The following is a 21,622-nucleotide window of genomic DNA, read 5'->3' as shown; positions in this document are numbered from 1 at the left end:
GCTGCTGACCCGTCTCCGCTCGGGATGGTTCCTGCTGGCCCCACCATGGACTGGACTTTCGCTGATGTGTTGGACTTTCACAATATTATGTCAGACCCACTCGACATCCATTGCTTTCGGTCTCCCCTAGAGGGGGGGGGGGGGGGGTTACCCACATATGCGGTCCTCTCCAAGGTTTCTCATAGTCATTCACATTGACGTCCCACTGGGGTGAGTTTTCCTTGCCCGTATGTGGGCTCTGTACCGAGGATGTCGTTGTGGCTTGTACAGCCCTTTGAGACACTTGTGATTTAGGGCTATATAAATAAACATTGATTGATTGATTGATATATATATATAATAAAATACATATATATATATATATATAGCTAGAATTCACTGAAAGTCAAGTATTTATTTTATTTGTATATATATATATATATATATATATATATATATATATATATATATATATATATATATATATATATATATATATATATATATATATATATATATATATATATATACATACATATATAAATATAGCTAAAATTCAGATGTAAGCACAAGTTAACACTTGCAGGGCATTACTGCCTAACGCACCTCCGACAGTGCCATGTGGTGCTGGCTGCAGGGTCGTCAGCCGGGAGCCACCCTTCACGGATGTTTCGCTCCTTTAATCCCGGAACATCTCTGGGTGGTGGAGCAGCGACAGGGACGTCTCCCTGCCGCCCCCTGCAGCCAGCTGGAGGATCCATAATGTACCCACATTCTAACCCCGGTGTTATTGCTGTTGTGTATATGGAATGAGTCCCAAGGGACTATGCATGGCAGGGACGTCCATCTCCCTGAGTCAAGCGTGGGCCTGACCGCATACCATAACATGGCAGCAGGGAAGCCTCCCTACTGGCCCTTGTCTACACGCCTTGCTTTCCCCACGCCTTGTCGTTTCTTCTGAGCCACAACCAGAAGCTCCCCTGTTCTGCCTCCTCTGCCAGGGCTTTGAGGGCCTTCTTTAGATTGGAGCCTTTGATCCCGAGGGACTTTAGGAGTCGCTGGGTGGACGCTCCAGTGTAGCCTCGACAGCCAACTTCTACTGGATAGGTGAAGGGCCTCCATCCTGCTTGTGCACACTCACTTGCCAGCTCTGAGTACTTGTCGCTCTTTCTTTCAAAGGCAGCCTCCATTCCCTCTTCCCATGGTACCGTTAATTCTACCATGATGACAGTTTTAGTAGAGGTGGACCACAGGACAATGTCTGGGCGTAACGAAGTTGTTGTGATCTCTTGAGGGAACTTCAACTGACGATCTAGATCAGCCCTCATGTTCCATTCTCCGCCAGCTGACAGGAGAGACTGGATGCTCTTGCTGCTGCTCTGAGGCTGGCCACCTTGCTTGACAAACTTAATCAACCACTGAGCTGTTCCCGGACCGGCCCCATTTGCTTCCACTCTGCGTGCCTCCAGGATTTCAGCTAGCCTTCGCAGGACGCGGTCGTGCCGCCATCCATACCGGCCCTGCGACAAAGCTACCTTGCAGCCAGAAAGAATGTGACGCAAGCTTGGGTTCTGGGAGTCACAGAGCTGGCAGGTCACCTCTGCCCCGTACCACACATGCAAGTTCCCGGGACTGGGGAGGGTATCGTACGTGGCCCTGATGAGGAAACTTAGCCTCGCCTGGGGCATCTTCCACATGTCTGCCCACGTAACAACTCTGTTGACAACAGCCTCCCAATTGGTCCATCTCCCTTGCTGCTGTTGGCCCACAGCCTTGATCATGTAGCTCTCCTCTTCCATCTTGACCACTTCTGAGATCACCAGATCTTTTCTTTCCTTCCTTGAGGCTTTGGACCACATCTTGGATGCTGCTCCCCATCCAAAGCCGGCTCTGCCAGACTGTATCTGTCCTACCATCTCCTGGTGTTTCAGTCGGACGATGGCCTGGTCTACTGTCTGCGTCGCATTCCACTTACGCCCTGTACAGACTTGGGTCTTGGTGTTACGGACAGACGGATCAGGTGAGTCTCTGAGCTCGAACACGAGCCTCACCTTCTCCTGTTTGTAGCCCAAGCTGATGGATTTCAGTGGCAGCTTCAGAATGGTTCTTCCAAACAGCGCCGTGTTGGAAAGACGTCTGGGAAGGCCCATCCACTTGCGAATGTAGTTGTTGGCTTTTGAGTCCATCTTGAGGACTGTTGTGGAGGTGATGTCGCACAACTTCAAGGGCCACATCAGGCGATGGTATAAGTTGAACTGGTAACACCAGACCTTGAATTTACCTGGAATATAGCTTTGGTCAATTGTGTTCAGGCCATCCTTCAGCTGAGAAGTGACAGAGGCAGCCATGTGCTTATCAGACATGTCAGCAGTGTAACGCCTTCCGAGGCTCCGCACAGGTTGGTCGACCACGCGTGGGATTAATTCACCATCCACTGAGAATGAGATGTTGTCATTCCTGGCTCCTTTCCGGATGGAGAGGCTGCGGGACTTGGCAGGTTTTATTTTCATCCGTGCCCATGCTAGGAGCTCCCCGAGTCTTTTCAGGAGTCTGGAGGTACATGCAGCCGTCTGGAGGAGGATGGTAACATCATCCATGTAGCCCCGCAGCGCCGGGAGTCACTGGCCTGACTCAGATCTCACTCCTCGGGCCATCTGTCTTCCACCGATAAGGATGATCTCGAAGGCTGTTATGAACAGTATTGGAGAGATAGAGCAACCCATTGCTATTCCCTTCTCTAACTGGTGCCAACCAGCTGAGTCGTGTAGCAGACTTTGAAGTTGTTAAAGTAGTTTACTACCAGGCTTTGGATGCATGATGGAATGTGGAAGAAGTTGAGTGCAAAACTGATGAGTTGATGTGGAACCGATCCATAGGCATTGGCCAGATCCAACCAAACCACATGCAGGTCCGCTTTGTTGCGCTTGGCTGACTGGATTTGCTCCCAGATCATGGCCGAGTGCTCCACGCAGCCAGGGAAGCCTGGAACGCCTGCCTTCTGACAACTGGTGTCGATGTAATTGTTTGCCAGAAGGTAGTTGGTCATCCGCTTCGCCACCACGGTGAAGAAAAGCTTCCCTTTCACATTCAGTAGGGCAATACCTCTGAACTTGTCGATGTTACAAGAGTTACTCTCTTTTGGGATAAAAATTGTTATTGCTCTGCTCCACGATGATGGTATGGACTGGGTTTTCCAGGCAACGCCCATCAGCTTCCACAACAGCTTCAGGAGTCCAGGACAGTTTTTGAAAACCTTGTAAGGTACCCCGTTCGGTCCGGGTGCTGAAGCAGTTCTTGCACGCTCAACCACTTGCTTAACCTCAGCCCATCTCGGGGGGGTGGTGTCAAACTGCGAGGAAGGCTCAGGTGGGCGAGGTACGTGCCCCGGTGATCCGAGGGGGAGATCCTTTTGGCTATCACTGAGCTGGACTTTGATGTGTTCCTCCAACTCCTGCTCACTGGTCTGGAGTGTCCCGTTCTTCTTTTCCTCTAGCAGGCTTTGAGCATACTTGAAGGGGTCCCGGAAGAAGCTTGCCCTTGCTTTCTCCCTGCGGCTTCTGCGTTTCCTGATTCTTTCAGCTCTCCTCAGTTGTGCGAGTCTTACTTTGATCCGGTCCCACAGGTTCTTCAGGCCGACTTTCTCCTGGTCATTGGCTTTCCTCCACTGCTTGCATAAGAGGCGGCGTTCCTTTACGAGCTCGAGGATTTCCCTCTCCCGTCTCCCGCTCTGTTTGGGAACGATCTTCCTCTGTGGCATCAATCCAAAACGCTCTTTCCCTTCTTCGTAAATGATGTCTCCCATAATGTTTAGTTTGGAAGTTACACTGCCTTTTAGCGCACTTTGGAGTGTGGTGCATAAGTTAAAATCGAAGCTGCTCCAGGAGTCTTTGTCGTTGGCTTTTGGCCACTTCACTTTGGCTTTCCAGATAAGCTTCTCTGATGTTCCTCTTGTGGGTTCTCTACTTGGTGTTTCACTGTGCTGTGGGCTGTGCTGTTGTTGCTGCACATCCTGCAGGGAAGGCTGGTCCTCCTCTCTCTCACCAGTTGCAATGGTAGGATCAATAGCACTGTGGTGCTCAACCTGGCTAAGATTCCTCCTTGTCTGATCTGCTTCTGCAGTGCCAGCTTGCATCTGGTTGCGGCCACCGCCGCATTTTGCCTTTCCCTGGTGTATTCGCAGGCCCCGGTAGGTTGTTTCCTTGGCCCACACACAGCCACATTCTCTGAGGATCCTCTGCTCGTTCGTCATTGTTGTGCCAGTCGTTTCCGTGTAATCCGTCCTGATTGGTCCATCTTTCATCCCACCTCTCGGTGGACCGCCGGGCTGTTTCTTCCTTAAATTGCTTGTAGTTAGGTTAGGGAGTCCATGGAGCTTGCTTCACAGACATGTGGAAAAGGGTAACTAGCCCCTCCACCCCTGGTGCAGTCTTTCCTGCTGCCAGCCAGTCTTCCCTGGCAGCCCACCAGTCTTTTCCTGGATGCCAACTGCTCTGTTCACAGTAGTCACTGGAAAGCCAGTTAACATAGATGTAAGCACAAGTTAACACTTGCAGGGCATTACTGCCTGACGCACCTCCGACAGTGCCATGTGGTGCTGGCTGCAGGGTCGTCAGCCGGGAGCCACCCTTCACGGATGTTTCGCTCCTTTAATCCCGGAACATCTCTGGGTGGTGGAGCAGCGACAGGGACGTCTCCCTGCCACCCCCTGCAGCCAGCTGGAGGATCCATAATGTACCCACATTCTAACCCCGGTGTTATTGCTGTTGTGTATATGGAAGTCAAGTATTTATTTTATTTTGTTATACGTATATATATATATATATATATATATATATATATATATATATATATATATATATATATATATATATATATATATATATATATATATATATATATATATATATATATAGCTAGAATTCACTGAAAGTCAAGTATTTATTTTATATATATATATATATATATATATATATATATACATATATATATATATATATATATATATATATATATATATATATATATATATATATATATATATATATATATATATATATATATATATATATATATATATATATATATATATATATAAGAAATACTTGAATTTCAGTGAATTCTAGCTATAAATATACTCCTCCCCCTTTAACCCCGCCCACCTAAACCCCCCCTCCCGAATTTGGAGGTCTCAAGGTTGGCAAGTATGCCGGGGGGTGGGATGTGACGGGGGTGGGGGGTTTAGGTTGGGTTGCTAGCAGCTATCACTCTCTGTATTTGCTTTTGTTTTATTTTCTTGTTGTTCCTTCGTCTGAATTTTCAAATGTATGTTTGTTGGTTAATAAAAAAAATTTAAATAAAAAAACAAACTTGCATGCGCGAAATTATGTCGCGCGTTGATGACGTCAAATAAACGCCTTTGAAATGCGACGCCAGTTGGTCCGGAGTGGGAAGTAGCTCGTGTTTTGTAAAACGTGCGCTGTCAACCTGCCGCCAGTTAGAGCTGTTTTCAGGATGTCTTTCTCAAGCGAAGAGAGTTCGGATGTCGGCTTGGCTAGTGAAAAAAAGCTAGAGAGCTTCCTGTTCAGTGAGTTGAGGATTTAAAACCGATTTATATGGTGATGTATTTTATTGCTTCGAGTCGGTTAGCTTACCTGGCGGCGCCCACGTGTTTCCAGCATGTATTGATTGATTGAGACTTTTATTAGTAGATTGCACAGTACAGTACATATTCCCTACAATTGACCACTAAATGGGAACACCCCAATACGTTTTTCAACTTGTTTAAGTCGGGGTCCACGTTAATCAATTCATGGTAGCATCTGTCCTAACAATTGTCCTCAAGTCAAACTACAACATTACTATTATTCTCATACATCTCTCTTTTACAGGCTGCCAGCTCTCCTCCAAAGTACCTTTCTACACCTTCCAAAGAGATGAAGAGGACGATCTAGAGCACTTCCTTGAGCTCAGAACGGTATGCTCGCTATCATTTAAAATGATAAAGTGTGAAAGGCAGTTGTAATGTGTGTGTGTGTGTTTTGGCAATGCTTACTTAAAGGCCTACTGAAATGAATTTTTTTTATTTAAACGGGGATAGCAGATCTATTCTATGTGTCATACTTGATCATTTCGCGATATTGCCATATTTTTGCTGAAAGGATTTAGTATAGAACAACGACGATAAAGATTGCAACTTTTGGTATCTGATAAAAAAAAGGCTTGCACCTACCGGAAGTAGCGTGACGTAGTCAGTTGAACATATACGCAAAGTTCCCTATTGTTTACAATGATGGCCGCATGAAGTGAGAGAGATTCGGACCGAGAAAGCGACAATTTCCCCATTAATTTGAGCGAGGATGAAAGATTTGTGGATGAGTAAAGTGCAAGTGAAGGACTAGTGGGGAGTTGAAGCTATTCAGATAGGGAAGATGCTGTGAGAGCCGGGGGTGACCTGATATTCAGCTGGGAATGACTACAACAGTAAATAAACACAAGACATATATATACTCTATTAGCCACAACACAACCAGGCTTATATTTAATATGCCACAAATTAATCCTGCATAAAAACACCTGCGTGTTTGTTATGCTAGCTCCTAGCTCCTCTGCTAGCTCCTAGCTCCATAGAACACGCCAATACAATTCAAACAGCTGATCAACACACACAATCACTAAGCCCAAAAGACCGTTTACCTAACCCAAGGTTCATAAAGCTTATATATTTTTAAAAGTTACGTACGTGACGCGCACATACGGTCAAGTTATCGAATGTTTAGCAGCCAAGGCTGCATACTCACGGTACCTGATATTCAGCTGGGAATGACTACAACAGTAAATAAACACAAGACATATATATACTCTATTAGCCACAACACAACCAGGCTTATATTTAATATGCCACAAATTAATCCTGCATAATAACACCTGCGTGTTTGTTATGCTAGCTCCTAGCTCCTCTGCTAGCTCCTAGCTCCATAGAACACGCCAATACAATTCAAACACCCGATCAACACACACAATCACTCAGCCCAAAAGACCGTTCACCTAACCCAAGGTTCATAAAGCTTATATATTTTTAAAAAGTTACGTACGTGACGCGCACGTACGGTACGGTACGTGTTATGCTAGCTCCTAGCTCCTCTGCTAGCTCCTAGCTCCATAGAACACGCCAATACAATTCAAACACATGATCAACACACACAATCACTCAGCCCAAAAGACCGTTCACCTAACCCAAGGTTCATAAAGCTTATATATTTTAAAAAAGTTACGTACATACGCAAAAAAAAGCCAAAGCTGCATACTCACAGTAGCACGTCTGCGTCTTTGTCATCCAAATCAAAGTAATCCTGGTAAGAGTCTGTGTTGTCCCAGTTCTCTACAGGCGTCTGTGTATCCAAATCAAAAGTCCTCCTGGTTAGAGTCTCTGTTATCCGAGTTCTTCCATCTTGACTGCATCTTTCGGGAATGTAAACAAAGAAGCGCCGGCTGTGTACTGTTGTGGCTGACTACGTTCGAAAAATACGTCCATTTCGCACCGACAACTTTCTTCTTTGCTTGCTCGGCTTCCTTCTCCATAATGCAATGAACATGATTGAAACAGATTCACGAACACAGATGTCCAGAATACTGTGGAATTATGAAATGAAAACAGAGCTTTTTCGTATCGGCTTCAATGTGGAAGGCATACCCGTGTTCGCCGGGCTACGTCACACGCATACGTCATCCTCAGAGGCGTTTCGAACCGGAAGTTTAGCGGCAAATTTAAAATGTCACTTTATAAGTTAACCCGGCCGTATTGGCATGTGTTATAATGTTAAGATTTCATCATTGATATATAAACTATCAGACTGCGTGGTCGGTAGTAGTGGGTTTCAGTAGGCCTTTAATGGGGACATCGCTCTGTTTACACAGTCCCCTTTAGGGGACCTCTGACGGTATGGGGACAAAAAAAATCAGCCACATCAGGGCAAGGAAAAACTCACAACCCAGTGGGATGTCAATGAGAATGACTATGAGAAACCTTGGAAAAGACCGCAGATGTGGGTGGAACCCCCCTCTAGGGGAGACCGGATGCAATGGACGTTGAGTTGGTCTAGCATAATATTGTGAAAGTCCAGTCCATAGTGGATCTAACATAATAGTGAGAGTCCAGTCCATAGTGGGGCCATCCCGATTGTTAAATGATAGTCAGATCCATTCTGAAGATGCCTACCGTATTTTTCAGACTATAAGTCGCTCCGGAGTATAAATCGCACCGGCCGAAAATGCATAATAAAGAAGGAAAAAAACATATAAGTCGCACTGGAGTATAAGTCACATTTTTGGGGGAAATTTATTTGATAAAACCCAAAACCAATAATAGACATTTGAAAGGCAATTTAAAATAAATAAAGAATAGTGAACAACAGGCTGAATAAGTGTACGTTATATGACGCACAAATAACCAACTGAGAACGTGCCTGGTAAAGTCACTTAGAAGTGTCCACATAAGGGCCATTAGACCCCAATTCAGTAGTGTAGACAATTTTGGAAATAAGAGCTAAAAGGTGCTGTCCACGCATGTGGCCACTCAGGCCTTTAGAGGTTAAAGTTAAAGTACCAATGATTGTCACACACACACACTCGGTGTGGCGAAATTATTCTCTGTATTTGACCCATCACCCTTGATCACGCCCTGGGAGGTGAGGGGAGCAGTGAGCAGCAGTGGTGGCCGTGCCCGGGAATCATTTTTTGTAATTTAACCCCCAATTCCAACCCTTGATGCTGAGTGCCAAGCAGGGAGGTAATGGGTCCCATTTTTATAGTCTTTGGTTTGACTCGGCTGGGGTTTGAACTCACGACCTACCGATCTCAGGGCCCTTATATCAAAGTACCGTATTTTTCGGAGTATAAGTCGCTCCGTAGTTTAAGTCGCTCCGGAATATAATTCGCACCGGCTGAAAATGCATAATAAAGAAGGAAAAAAACATAAGTCGCACTGGAGTATAAGTCACATTTTTTGGGGGAAATTTATTTGATAAAACCCAACACCAGGAATAGACATTTGAAAGGCAATTTAAAATAAATAAAGAATAGTGAACAGGCTGAATAAGTGTACGTTATATGAGGCATAAATAACCAACTGAGAACGTGCCTGGTATGTTAAAGGCCTACTGAAATGAATTTTTTTTATTTAAACGGGGATAGCAGATCTATTCTATGTGTCATACTTGATCATTTCGCGATATTGCCATATTTTTGCTGAAAGGATTTAGTATAGAACAACGACGATAAAGATTGCAACTTTTGGTATCTGATAAAAAAAAAGGCTTGCCCCTACCGGAAGTAGCGTGACGTAGTCAGTTGAACATATACGCAAAGTTCCCTATTGTTTACAATGATGGCCGCATGAAGTGAGAGAGATTCGGACCGAGAAAGCGACAATTTCCCCATTAATTTCAGCGAGGATGAAAGATTTGTGGATGAGTAAAGTGCAAGTGAAGGACTAGTGGGGAGTTGAAGCTATTCAGATAGGGAAGATGCTGTGAGAGCCGGGGGTGACCTGATATTCAGCTGGGAATGACTACAACAGTAAATAAACACAAGACATATATATACTCTATTAGCCACAACACAACCAGGCTTATATTTAACATGCCACAAATTAATCCTGCATAAAAACACCTGCGTGTTTGTTATGCTAGCTCCTAGCTCCTCTGCTAGCTCCTAGCTCCATAGAACACGCCAATACAATTCAAACACCTGATCAACACACACAATCACTCAGCCCAAAAGACCGTTCACCTAACCCAAGGTTCATAAAGCTTATATATTTTTAAAAAGTTGCGTACGTGACGCGCACGTACGGTACAGTACGTGTTATGCTAGCTCCTAGCTCCTATGCTAGCTCCTAGCTCCATAGAACACGCCAATACGATTCAAACACCTGATCAACACACACAATCACTCAGCCCAAAAGACCGTTCACCTAACCCAAGGTTCATAAAGCTTATATATTTAAAAAAAGTTACGTACATACGCAAAAAAAAGTTGCGCACATACGGTCAAGCGATCAAATGTTTAGAAGCCAAAGCTGCATACTCACAGAAGCACGTCTGCGTCTTTGTCATCCAAATCAAAGTAATCCTGGTAAGAGTCTGTGTTGTCCCAGTTCTCTACAGGCGTCTGTGTATCGAAGTCAAAAGTCCTCCTGGTTAGAGTCTCTGTTATCCGAGTTCTTCCATCTTGACTGCATCTTTCGGGAATGTAAACAAAGAAGCGCCGGCTGTGTACTGTTGTGGCTGACTACGTTCGAAAAATACGTCCATTTCGCACCGACAACTTTCTTCTTTGCTTGCTCAGCTTCCTTCTTCATAATGCAATGAACATGATTGAAACAGATTCACGAACACAGATGTCCAGAATACTGTGGAATTATGAAATGAAAACAGAGCTTTTTCGTATTGGCTTCAATGTGGAAGGCATACCCGTGTTCGCCGGGCTACGTCACGCGCATACGTCATCCTCAGAGGCGTTTCGAACCGGAAGTTTAGCGGCAAATTTAAAATGTCACTTTATAAGTTAACCCGGCCGTATTGGCATGTGTTATAATGTTAAGATTTCATCATTGATATATAAACTATCAGACTGCGTGGTCGGTAGTAGTGGGTTTCAGTAGGCCTTTAACGTAACATATTATGGTAAGAGTCATTCAAATAACTGTAACATATAGAACATGCTATACGTTTACCAAACTATCTGTCACTCCTTAATCGCTAAATCCCATGAAATCTTATATGTCTAGTCCAGGGGTCGGCAACCCAAAATGTTGAAAGAGCCATATTGGAGCAAAAATACAAAAAACAAATCTGTCTGGAGCCGCAAAAAATTAAAAGCCATATTACATACAGATAGTGTGTCATGAGATATGAATTGAATTAAGAGGACTTAAAGGAAACTAAATTACCTCAAATATACGTACAAATGAGACATAATGATGCAATATGTACATTTGGCTAGCCTAAATAGCATGTTAGCATCGATTAGCTTGTAGTCATGCAGTGACCAAATATGCCTGATTAGCACTCCACACAAGTCAATAACATCAACAAAACTCACCTTTGTGCATTCACGCACAACATTAAAAGTTTGGTGGACAATATGAGACAGAAAAAGAAGTGGCATAAAATAAAACATGTCCTAGGAAGTCGGAGAAAGTTATATATGTAAACAAAATACGGTGAGTTCAAGGACCGCCAAAATTAGTAGGACAAAACGGCGCTCGGCAAATACTCGAATCAGTGAAGCATGTTTATTTTTAAAAACAGTGTACTTTATAACAATTAGGGAGGTTTGTGTCATGTTTGTCCTCCTACAGAAACCATATTAAAATCCAAAATATTTTTTTACCCCTCATCTTTTTCCATTTTTCACACATTTTTGAAAAAGCTCCAAAGAGCCACTAGGGCGGCGCTAAAGAGCCGCATGGGGCTCTAGAGCCGCGGGTTGATATTTTACGGTAATGTGTTAATAATTTCACACATAAGTCGCTCCTGAGTATAAGTCGCACCCCCGGCCAAACTATGAAAAAAACTGCGACTTATAGTCCGAAAAATACGGTAAGTGATTTTTAAGCTTTGGCCCATAAAACATGTTTACTGGTTAGTTTGAGTGTGTTAGTATGTTAGTTAAAAGTAATATATTTTTCCAAAAACAAAATCTGGTTTAGTGTTCCATAGGATGACATTTTCATACAGCATGATTGTAAAACATTATTACCTTGAAGTATGATTCACATTCAGAATTTGCCTAAATAGCAGTTTTCAGTAATGTCACAGAAGATGCAGGATTTGCTTGAACATTTAAGTGGTGAAACTTCCTATAAGAGGACAGCTGTAGTGCTGTATTCTGAGGATCATGTCATATTTAATTAGAACTTTTTTTTTTTTTTTTTTAAATGGTCCTCAGTAGTCACGTACAAATTTGTGTGAATTATGCCAAATTATTTAAATTTTGTCCCCATGAACCATATTAACTCTTTTTTTTTTTCCCCAAGGGTCCCCAGTAAGAATGATCAGCACATTACTTCATCAATCCAGAGATTTAAAGACGTGTATGAGCTAACTGCGCAGTGGCCATTTTACCTATAATTTTTTTTAATGTCTCCACAACCTGTAGAAAGTGTGGTCCCCACAAATGATGATCAAAAACTTGGTCCCCATTCCAAATGATAACCAGTATGTGTGTATGTGTGTGGCTTGGACAGGTATGTCTGGGAGAAGATGCCAAGGAGGAGAGCAACGTGGTGGAGGTGACAGCCATGAACCATCAGGGAAAGATCACGTCAGTGCCAATAGCCAACCTTCACAGCAGCTGCTTGCCAATGGTAAATTATTCAGTTTAAAAAAAACACTGATAGTCTCTCACACACACTAGGTGTGGTGAAATTACCCCCTGCATTTGACCCATCCCCTTGTTCCACCCCCCGGGAGGTGAGGGGAGCAGTGAGCAGCGCTCGGGATTCATTTTGGTGATTTAACCCCCAATTCCAACCCTTGATGCTGATTGCCAAGCAGGGGGGTAATGGGTCCCACTTGTATAGTCTTTGGTACGACTCGGTCGGGGTTTGAACTCACGACCTACCGAGAGTTGGGGCTTTAATTTTAACCTAACCTTGAAGGAGGATGCATTATATGTGGAAGGCGGCTGCATCTCCAGTAGCTCTGTAGTTCTCGACCTTTTAATTTTATCTTTATATATATATATATATATATATATATATATATATATATATATATATATAATATAATATAATAATAAAATAATTACAAATAATAAAAATAAGATTTATCTTTATCTTATTTTTATTATTTGTAATTATTTTATTATTATATTCGTTCTCAATTCTGTACACTGCTGCTGGAATTTACATTTTCCTAAGGGAACTCTCCTGAAGGAATCAAAAGTACTATCTATCTATTATTTGGGAGCAGGCGATAATTGGATAGTCTATTTGCATGCCATTAAAGTGTCATTAAAATTAGCATCTAATTAAAAGTCATTTAGACTTAGAGACTGACTTCCTATCCATGCATCCATATTCTTTCGCTTATCCGAGGTCGGGTCGCGGGGGCAGCAACCTAAGCAGGGAACCCCAGACTTCCCTCTCCCCAGCCACTTCGTCCAGCTCTACCCGGGGGATCCCGAGGCGTTCCCAGGCCAGCCGGGAGAGATAGTCTTCCCAACGTGTCCTGGGTCTTCCCCGTGGCCTCCTACCGGTCGGACGTGCCCGAAACACCTCCCTAGGGAGGCGTTCGGGTGACATCCTGACCAGATGCCCGAACCACCTCATCTGGCTCCTCTCGATGTGGAGGAGCAGCGGCTTTACTTTGAGCTCCTCCCGGATGACGTAGCTTCCTTTGTCATTCAAATTTGAACTTTACAGTACAGATAAGAACTAAATTTTGTTGCATTAGCTCATTGTAGTGCAGGATAGAAGAGCAATAAGGTGCAGATATAAATAGATTTACTGTACAGATAAGTGTATTGCACTTCTGCATGTGCATCCACATTTACAGATGTATGTTATATTGTCTTAATAATCCAGCGAGTTAATCCGTTTTTGGGGGGAATTAGACTTCCATCCATCCATTTTCTACCGCTTATCCCTTTCGTGCTGGAGCCTATCTTAGCTACAATCGGGCGGAAGGCGGAGTACACCCTGGACAAGTCGCCACCTCGTCGTAGGGCCAACACAGATAGACAGACAACATTCACACACTAGGGCCCATTTAGTGTTGCCAATCAACCTATCCCCAGGTGCATGTCTTTGGAATTAGACTTAGACAAACCTTAATGATCCACAAGGGAAATTGTTCCACACAGTAGCTGAGTTGCAAAGGATGGAAAGTGTAAGAATTGAGGGGATTATTATGATGCGTTTTAAGAGTCTTGTGCCTGAGGGAAGAAGCTGTTACAGAACCTGGAGGTTCTGCTACGGAGGCTGCGGAACATCTTTCCAGAGTCCAGCAGTGAGAACAGTCCTTGGTGGGTGTGGGAGGAGTCTCTACAGGTTTAATGGATTTAGCAAAAATTAAGCCCTTAAATGGCATTAAAAACCTTAAAGGGGAACTGTATTTTTTTGGAAAAACATATTTATAATGCATTTTCGGCAGCAAACGTGTTCCTACTTCCGGTAACAAAAACGTGCGTGTTTTAATCATGGCAGGCTTTGTAATAAATGATAAAGATGGCTATTTTTGGACCAATGAGGATTTGCAACCATATATTTTTGAACCTGAGTATACAGAGGATGAACTGCTGGTTATAGAAGCTTAGCGAGCACAAAGGAAGGGTGAAACGGAGCAGTCGGAAGCTGAGGGAGTCACGATATAATTTATCAGTTTTTGTGAACTAAATTATCACGGTTATCATTATCGCAATATTTTTAAATGTGCTCAAAATTTTCAAAAAGTACTTTTAACCAAGTTTTATTTAAAAAACACAAACACATTCAAAATGATTTGCATTTGTAGAAGAAATGTTATTGTAGATAAAAACACTGTTTCATGTACCTCAAGTAGACATTTAATGTGCATATGAAAGCAACACAAGCATTAAAATCAAAGTAACATGGCAGAAAAAAATAACATAAATAAATAAATAAAAATTTGGCCATAAGACATAACTGCCCTTTTTGTCAATTTAGATGAACATAGTGTTCATGAATGAGATCTAGTCCTATACATAGGGCTGCAGGATTATGGCCAAAATAATAAAAACTATTTTTTTATCAATATTGAAATCACGATTATTGATTATGTTGGATAAAACAGAGTTAGGTTGGGTGTGAATGCGACACCATCATTTAATTTGTAATGTCTAATAAAAAGGCTATAGATAAACGTAAGCCATATATTTAGAGACAAATACTTGTTTTTTGTTCATTAATAGTATTACGTGTCAACTTTTTCTCATTACATGATGCTTTTATCTCTATTTTTACATTTTGGTTGATTTTTAAGTTGTATAAATGATAAAAGGGTTATACTTGTTTAGCGCTTTTCTACCTTCAAGGTACTCAAAGTGCATATACATTTATATGTACATGTAGATGCTGTATCGGGACAGATACATTTAGAGTGAGCCTCCCAGTAAACGAACTAAAGACTTTCACGTTGTGGCAACATTCCAGACACATCGCCTGCTGCATGTTTCCTCACCTCATTAACTCTCACAGCTGCTAATGGACGCTGTATTGAGAAAAAGAAAGCAACATCAAATAGTTTTCTCCTTCGCTGTATACTTTTAGTGAGAGACAAATGAGTTTGTCTCCAATATTGTCCACACCTGTCGCCATCTAAAAACAGCAGTGCGCTCTTAAAAGCACGCCGAGACTCCACGGAAACGAAGCAAAAGAAAATGAAGTTAAACCAAGCGCTTGGCTCGGTTTATTCCGAGGGGAAATCTCTGTAGCAAAGTCTGTGTAGTTGTTTCCAGCCATGTTTTTTCAAGCCGAACGACCCTAGTGTGCATGCGCTACTGTGACTCTGTTACCAGGAAGTAAGCAGTGTTGCCTAAAATGCATTAATAAATGACAGTTTTCAGTAATTTAAAAATGTAAACGGTATTACTAACCGTCAAGAATTTTACCACGGTTTATCATTATGCTTTTTACCGTTACATCCCTGGTCAGGATCGGCGTGACTTGACAGTGTAAATGTGGAGCTTGGAGCAAAGCTATGCTGACACAAATGGAGTCCATTTCATTTTTGTTTGTTTACTGATGTAGGATAATTGATTGACAAATACTGCCTTCTGCCCAAGTGCAGCTGGGATAGGCTCCAGCCCCCCAGCAACCCCAAAAAGGGACAAGCGGTAGAAAATGGATGGAAAGGTTAATTGCATTATTATATATTATTCGCAAAAAGTCGCTGCCTGACCAGGGCTCAGAAAATCTGCAAAGACTCCTCCCACCCCCACCAAGGACTGTTTTCACTGCTGGACTCTAGAAAGAGGTTCCGCAGCCTCCGAAGCAGAACCTCCAGGTTCTGTAACAGCTTCTTCCCTCAGGCTGTAAGACTCTTGAACACATCATAATTAAATTATCCCCTCAACTCCCCCCAAAATGGATTAAATCGCTGGAATAAAAAAGACAATATAACATACATCCATAAACGTGGATGCATGTGAAAAAGTGCAATATATTTATCTGTACAGTAACCTATTTATTTATTTATATATGGACCTTATTGCTTTTTTATCCTGCACTACCATGAGCTTATGTAACGAAATTTTGTTCTTATCTGTACAGTAAAGTTCAAATTTGAATGACAATAAAAAGGAAGTCTAAGTCTATTACATTAGTGCTTGGTGTAAACTGTCTAACATTTAAGATTATCATTGTTTAAATGCTTACAATTACTTTTCAACTATTCACATTTATCAGTTAAATGCTTACAATGTTGTCCATACAGACAATTGTAAGTTTTTGACCGTATGTAACGACTTGCAGTAAGACATGGGTATTAGTTTTTTAAGTTGCATTAAAAACAATAATTTAGATTTGCTAATACCTGCAGCTTTCTTCGACTGTGTTCTATTTAACCAGAAGTATGTCAAAATGCAGTACCCGGATGTTGCATTTAATGCCCCCTAAATGTTGAATGTGCAGTGCTCAACCCCACCACCCATAAATCATCGCCATTTTGAGTTACATATTGGGAGATGAGGGACTTACTTGAGTACGTAATTCACAATTAAAAGAGTCAAAAGAGCTTTCAGTTGATCGATTTGGGTCATCACTTCCAGTTGATGTTGAGTCAGACACGACTGACATATGCAAGTAAGTGATGACATCAGACCATTGACTCTTCTGATATAAATTTAAGTATGTGCTATAATCTTACAACTATGCCGTCACTGCTTTTCTGTCCTTAATAGATTTTCTTTTTTTATATATACACCTGTATGTACAATCATTTAAAGTTGTAAATTATTTCCCCAGGTGAGTTTGGGCGATTTCGAGCTGAAAGCACCAGTCACCATCCGACTCAAGGCTGGTTCAGGACCAGTTACCATCAGCGGCCTGCACCTTATTGGTAACACAGCTTTTCTTTTTCTAACGCAAATTTAGACCGTTAACCTTGCCTACATGGTGAAATTGTGTCTGAAAACTAGATATGTCCGATAATGGCTTTTTTGCCGATATTCCGATATTGTCCAACTCTTAATTACCGATTCCGATATCAACCGATACCGATATATACAGTCGTGGAATTAACACATTATTATGCCTAATTATGTTGTGATGCCCCGCTGGATGCATTAAACAATGTGACAAGGTTTTCCAAAATAAATCAACTCAAGTTATGGGAAAAAATGCCAACATGGCACTGCCATATTTATTATTGAAGTCACAAAGTGCATTATTTTTTTTAACATGCCTCAAAACAGCAGCTTGGAATTTGGGACATGCTCTCCCTGAGAGAGCTTGAGGAGGTTGAGGTGGGCGGTGTTTGCGGGGTGTATATTGTAGCGTCCCGGAAGAGTTGGTGCTGCAAGGGGTTCTGGGTATTTGTTCTGTTGTGTTTATGTTGTTACGGTGCGGATGTTCTCCCGAAATGTGTTTGTCATTCTTGTTTGGTGTGGGTTCACAGTGTGGCACATATTTGTAACAGTGTCAAAGTTGTTTATACGTCTACCCTCAGTGTGACCTGTATGTCCAACATCAGTCCAACACAAGCAGATTTTAGCTAAATTGACCAAGTATGCTTTGCATTCACTTGTGTGTGTGAAAAGCCGTAGGTATTATGTGATTGGGCCGGCACGCAAAAGCAGTGCCTTTAAGGTTTATTGGCGCTCTGTACTTCTCCCTACATCTGTGTACACAGCGGCGTTTTAAAAAGTCATACATTGTACTTTTTGAAACCGATACCGATAATTTCCGATATTACATTTTAAAGCATTTATCGGCCGATAATGTCGGCAGCCCGATATTATCGGACATCTCTACTGAAAGCCTTTGACAAGTTGACTTTTTGCCTGTACACGGCTATTAGAACGTTTCAAAGTGTAAAATACAATCGGCCTTGAAGACGGACTATTCTATTTTAAAAGTAGACTGGATAATTTATTTTGTTTGTGCATGACTTCCTGTCCAACACAAGCAGATTTGAGCTAAATTGAACCGCAGTGTTGTGGCGACCGGCAAAAATAGGAGCCCTGCGTATTTTTAGTGCAGAATGGAAACGCCATGATAGAGATACAAAGACTAGAATGGAAACGGAAAGAGTCGGTCCGCCGCTGTGGAGGCTACATTTCTCTGCCGTTTCGCATCCAGTGGAAATCCGGGGTAAAAGGAATTGCTTTTTTAAACATTTCCTCAAAAATGTCATCAAAATGTGTTCTCAAACTTTTGAGTAATGTTGCCAACAAGCAGACTAAGAAACCCTGGCGAAAACATAACTTTTTGGCGGATGAAATGAAGTCTGCATACTGCAAAGTGCGGCAGTTTCAACTCGAGCGTTTCCAAGACGACGACACAGATCGGTCATGGCGCACTGCGCAGAGGGAAATTGCCGGTGAGAGCGCGGACACTGCACACCGCGGGGAATATGAATATAATGAGAAGCTACTTGATAAACCATCACCTGGAAAATGTATTTGAAGCCAGCAAAGCAAAACATCCATTTGTGAGGTATTCACATTATTAAAAGTTAAGTTGACTTTTCTATGAAACAGCATTTTTCAAGCAGATATGGAAAAAAATGTCAACAGCAGAGGACACTGCTTCTCAGAAAGTAAAAGTTGAAAGACACTAAACTGAACATGGAGTGTAACTGGATGTCAGTTTAAAGACACTCCAAAAGTTTTTTTTTAATATATCCCTGAAACAGTGGATGTTCCACACAATTATTTGCACTTAAAAATACATGTTTGTAGTAATAAATATGATTTAGAACAGGGGTACCCACACTTTTTCTGCAGGCAAGCTACTTTTCAATTGACCAAGTTGAAGGGATCTACCTCATTCATATATATATATAATTTATATTTATTTATTTATGAAAGAGACGTTTTTGTTAACAAGTTAAATGTGTTTAATGATAATACAAGCATGTTTAACACATAGAGATTCCTTTTTTTCATGAAGACAAGAATATAAGCTGGTGTATTACCTGATTCTGATGACTTGCATTGATTGGAATCAGACAGTAGTGATGATAACGGCCACATTTTCAAATGGAAGAGGAGAAAAAGTCCTCCTTTCTGTCCAACACCACATGAAAATGTTTGGTTTTTGGCATCTTATTTGTCCAGCTTCCATACTCATTCGACTGACACACCCTCCACGATTGACCGGTAGCTTGCGATCGACATAATGTGCTCCCCTGTTTTAGAACATTTGAGCATTATGTTTGTGTTCAATTACAGTAGTTGTGTTTATCTTAAACCTGACACTTCACTTAACACTCTGTGGCATTTTTACCAAGTATTTTTTATTTTTGGGGGCAATGCCACAATATTATTTTACCGAAATACTGTGACAATATCGTACCGTGAGATTTTTATACTGATACATCCTGACTTACAATGTAGTGAAACTGGCTCTGTATGATCTAGCATATCTCAGATGATTTTACCCAATTATTAGAGGGTTAATAGTCAAGTGAAAATAGGTCAAGGCCTAAATGAATAACTGGCATTATTCAGTTGTGTAGTAGTTTTTGTTTTTTTTAAACCAACTTGAACTGAGGTTTAGAAATAGTTTTTTTATTCAGAAGTCTACTATATCAAATTCATATTTATTGGTCGTTGATTGATTCACAGGTTGGAGTAAATTAGATATTGGATATTCTTCAGATTTTTTTCGACTCAATAATATATTTATTGTTGACATACCAGAAAATAATTGGACAATGCATATCACATCATCGGCCTTTTTAAGGCTGCCCCTATCGATTATTTTAGTAATGTATTATTATTTTTGATTAATTGGATAAAACACACTTATTTGAGTTTATTGGAAGTCAATGTTTTCTTTGCTTGCCAAAACAGTCATTCTTTTTTTTCTTAATAAGTGCACAAAATCAACAATGCACTTTTAATTTGTGCGCATTGAAATACATTTTAGGGCGAAAACTCTCATGTGTGCTCTATTGTAGTGTCCATGTGGGAACTATATCCGTGCATTAAAAGTTCCAGGCACTCGATGCTGTCTGGATTATATAAGTTTCTATTGTTTATTTCTATACTTAATAAACGATTAATCAAAGCAACAGAATATAAATCAAAGTATTTTAAAATATTTAATTGATGAATCGTTGCAGCCGTAATATAATGTATCTTTAAAAATATATTTCCAACATTTACCACTATAAAATGCAATCTGTGAATGAACTGAACAAAATGTATGCTTTTAATATCACAAAATTTATAAATGGTGTACTTGGAATGACAATAGTTAAGTTACCATTGTAGTGTATTTACAAAAATGTATAGTAAATATTGCAAAATGAGGAATAATATTATGTCATGATTTACTCTTGCATGAATAGAAAATATATACAACAATATTATTTACAAATCACAGCTGCAGGGGGAGCCCAGGAGCAAAAATAATATATTCACAAAACAATCTTCAGCCATTATCTTGAAGCAATTACCATTTGTTGCTCTCTCTTCTTCAGCTTCAGGGATTGAAGAATCTGACCTGGAGGAGGAGGAAGATGAAGATGATACGGATGAAGAAGACTTGAGCCCCGTAAAACCAGCAAAGAAGAAGCAGGTGCAGTGAGCCTTGATTGGAGTGTCAGGCCTCACATGACGATGTTTGAGGAAAGCACAATTCAGAGGCAGCAGTTGATAAAGTCCCAACAGCTGCAACGCCCAAACACCATCAGCATATTCCCAACAGCCTGCTGGAGCTATCCCTCAAATTGTCACTCTGAGCTAAGGACTAAAGTCAGCAAAAGACCACACACTCACAGTAGTTGAATACAAATAATAGTAAAAGAACTGCAATAAGGCGTCTCCAGCTCATGCACGGACTTATGAACATAAGTCACATTTTTCTAGTTTCTAAATGTTTTCTTCTATGTAAAATGTTAAATCACAAAGGTGAAAGATTTTGTAATAAAATCATAAAAATCATTTTGTTTGTCTTTTTTAACGGTCATGTACAGTAGCTTATTTATATTGTAAGTATGTTTTTAAAAGAGTAATGGCTCAAACCAAATACATTTTATTAGTACAGCCGTCCCTTGTTAATTGTTTCTGGATATGAATTTCCGCAAATTAGGAATCACTAATTATAAATCAAACATTTTTATAGCAAAAGTATAAAAAAACATGTTTGCAAACTTGTAAATAGGGTTATCAACATTATGAGAGCTCTAAATAAGACCATTTAGTCATCTTTACACTCCAGTATAGTAATGCTGCCTGAGGCTAGGCCAATTATTGGCTGTGATCTTTGATTGGTTTGGTCTCCTTGAGTAGCCAATACTATTGTATTTGTATTTTAGTTAAAGTTAAAGTACCAATGATTGTCACACACACTAGGTGTGGTGAAATTTGTCCTCTGCATTTGACCCATCCTCTTGTTCACCCCCTGGGAGGTGAGGGGAGCAGTGGGCAGCAGCGGTGCCACGCTCAGGAA

General features: G+C 41.2%; 1 protein-coding gene across 1 annotated transcript; it reads left to right on the top strand.

Moving 5' to 3' along the window:
• The first annotated feature begins 5,394 nt into the window (after positions 1-5,394).
• Positions 5,395-21,114, top strand: npm3 (nucleophosmin/nucleoplasmin, 3). The gene is made up of 5 exons (XM_062057617.1): positions 5,395-5,563; positions 5,868-5,953; positions 12,227-12,346; positions 16,967-17,060; positions 20,652-21,114. Exons 1-5 carry the CDS (start codon positions 5,491-5,493, stop codon positions 20,756-20,758), a joined length of 480 nt encoding a protein of 159 aa, XP_061913601.1. The 5' UTR covers positions 5,395-5,490; the 3' UTR covers positions 20,759-21,114.
• The last annotated feature ends 508 nt before the right edge of the window (positions 21,115-21,622 follow it).

Source organism: Entelurus aequoreus, linkage group LG09, assembly GCF_033978785.1.
Source record: "Entelurus aequoreus isolate RoL-2023_Sb linkage group LG09, RoL_Eaeq_v1.1, whole genome shotgun sequence".
Taxonomy (NCBI): domain Eukaryota; kingdom Metazoa; phylum Chordata; class Actinopteri; order Syngnathiformes; family Syngnathidae; genus Entelurus; species Entelurus aequoreus.
Note: the sequence above shows the minus strand (reverse complement) of the source record. Positions and strands in the feature narration are given on the sequence as shown.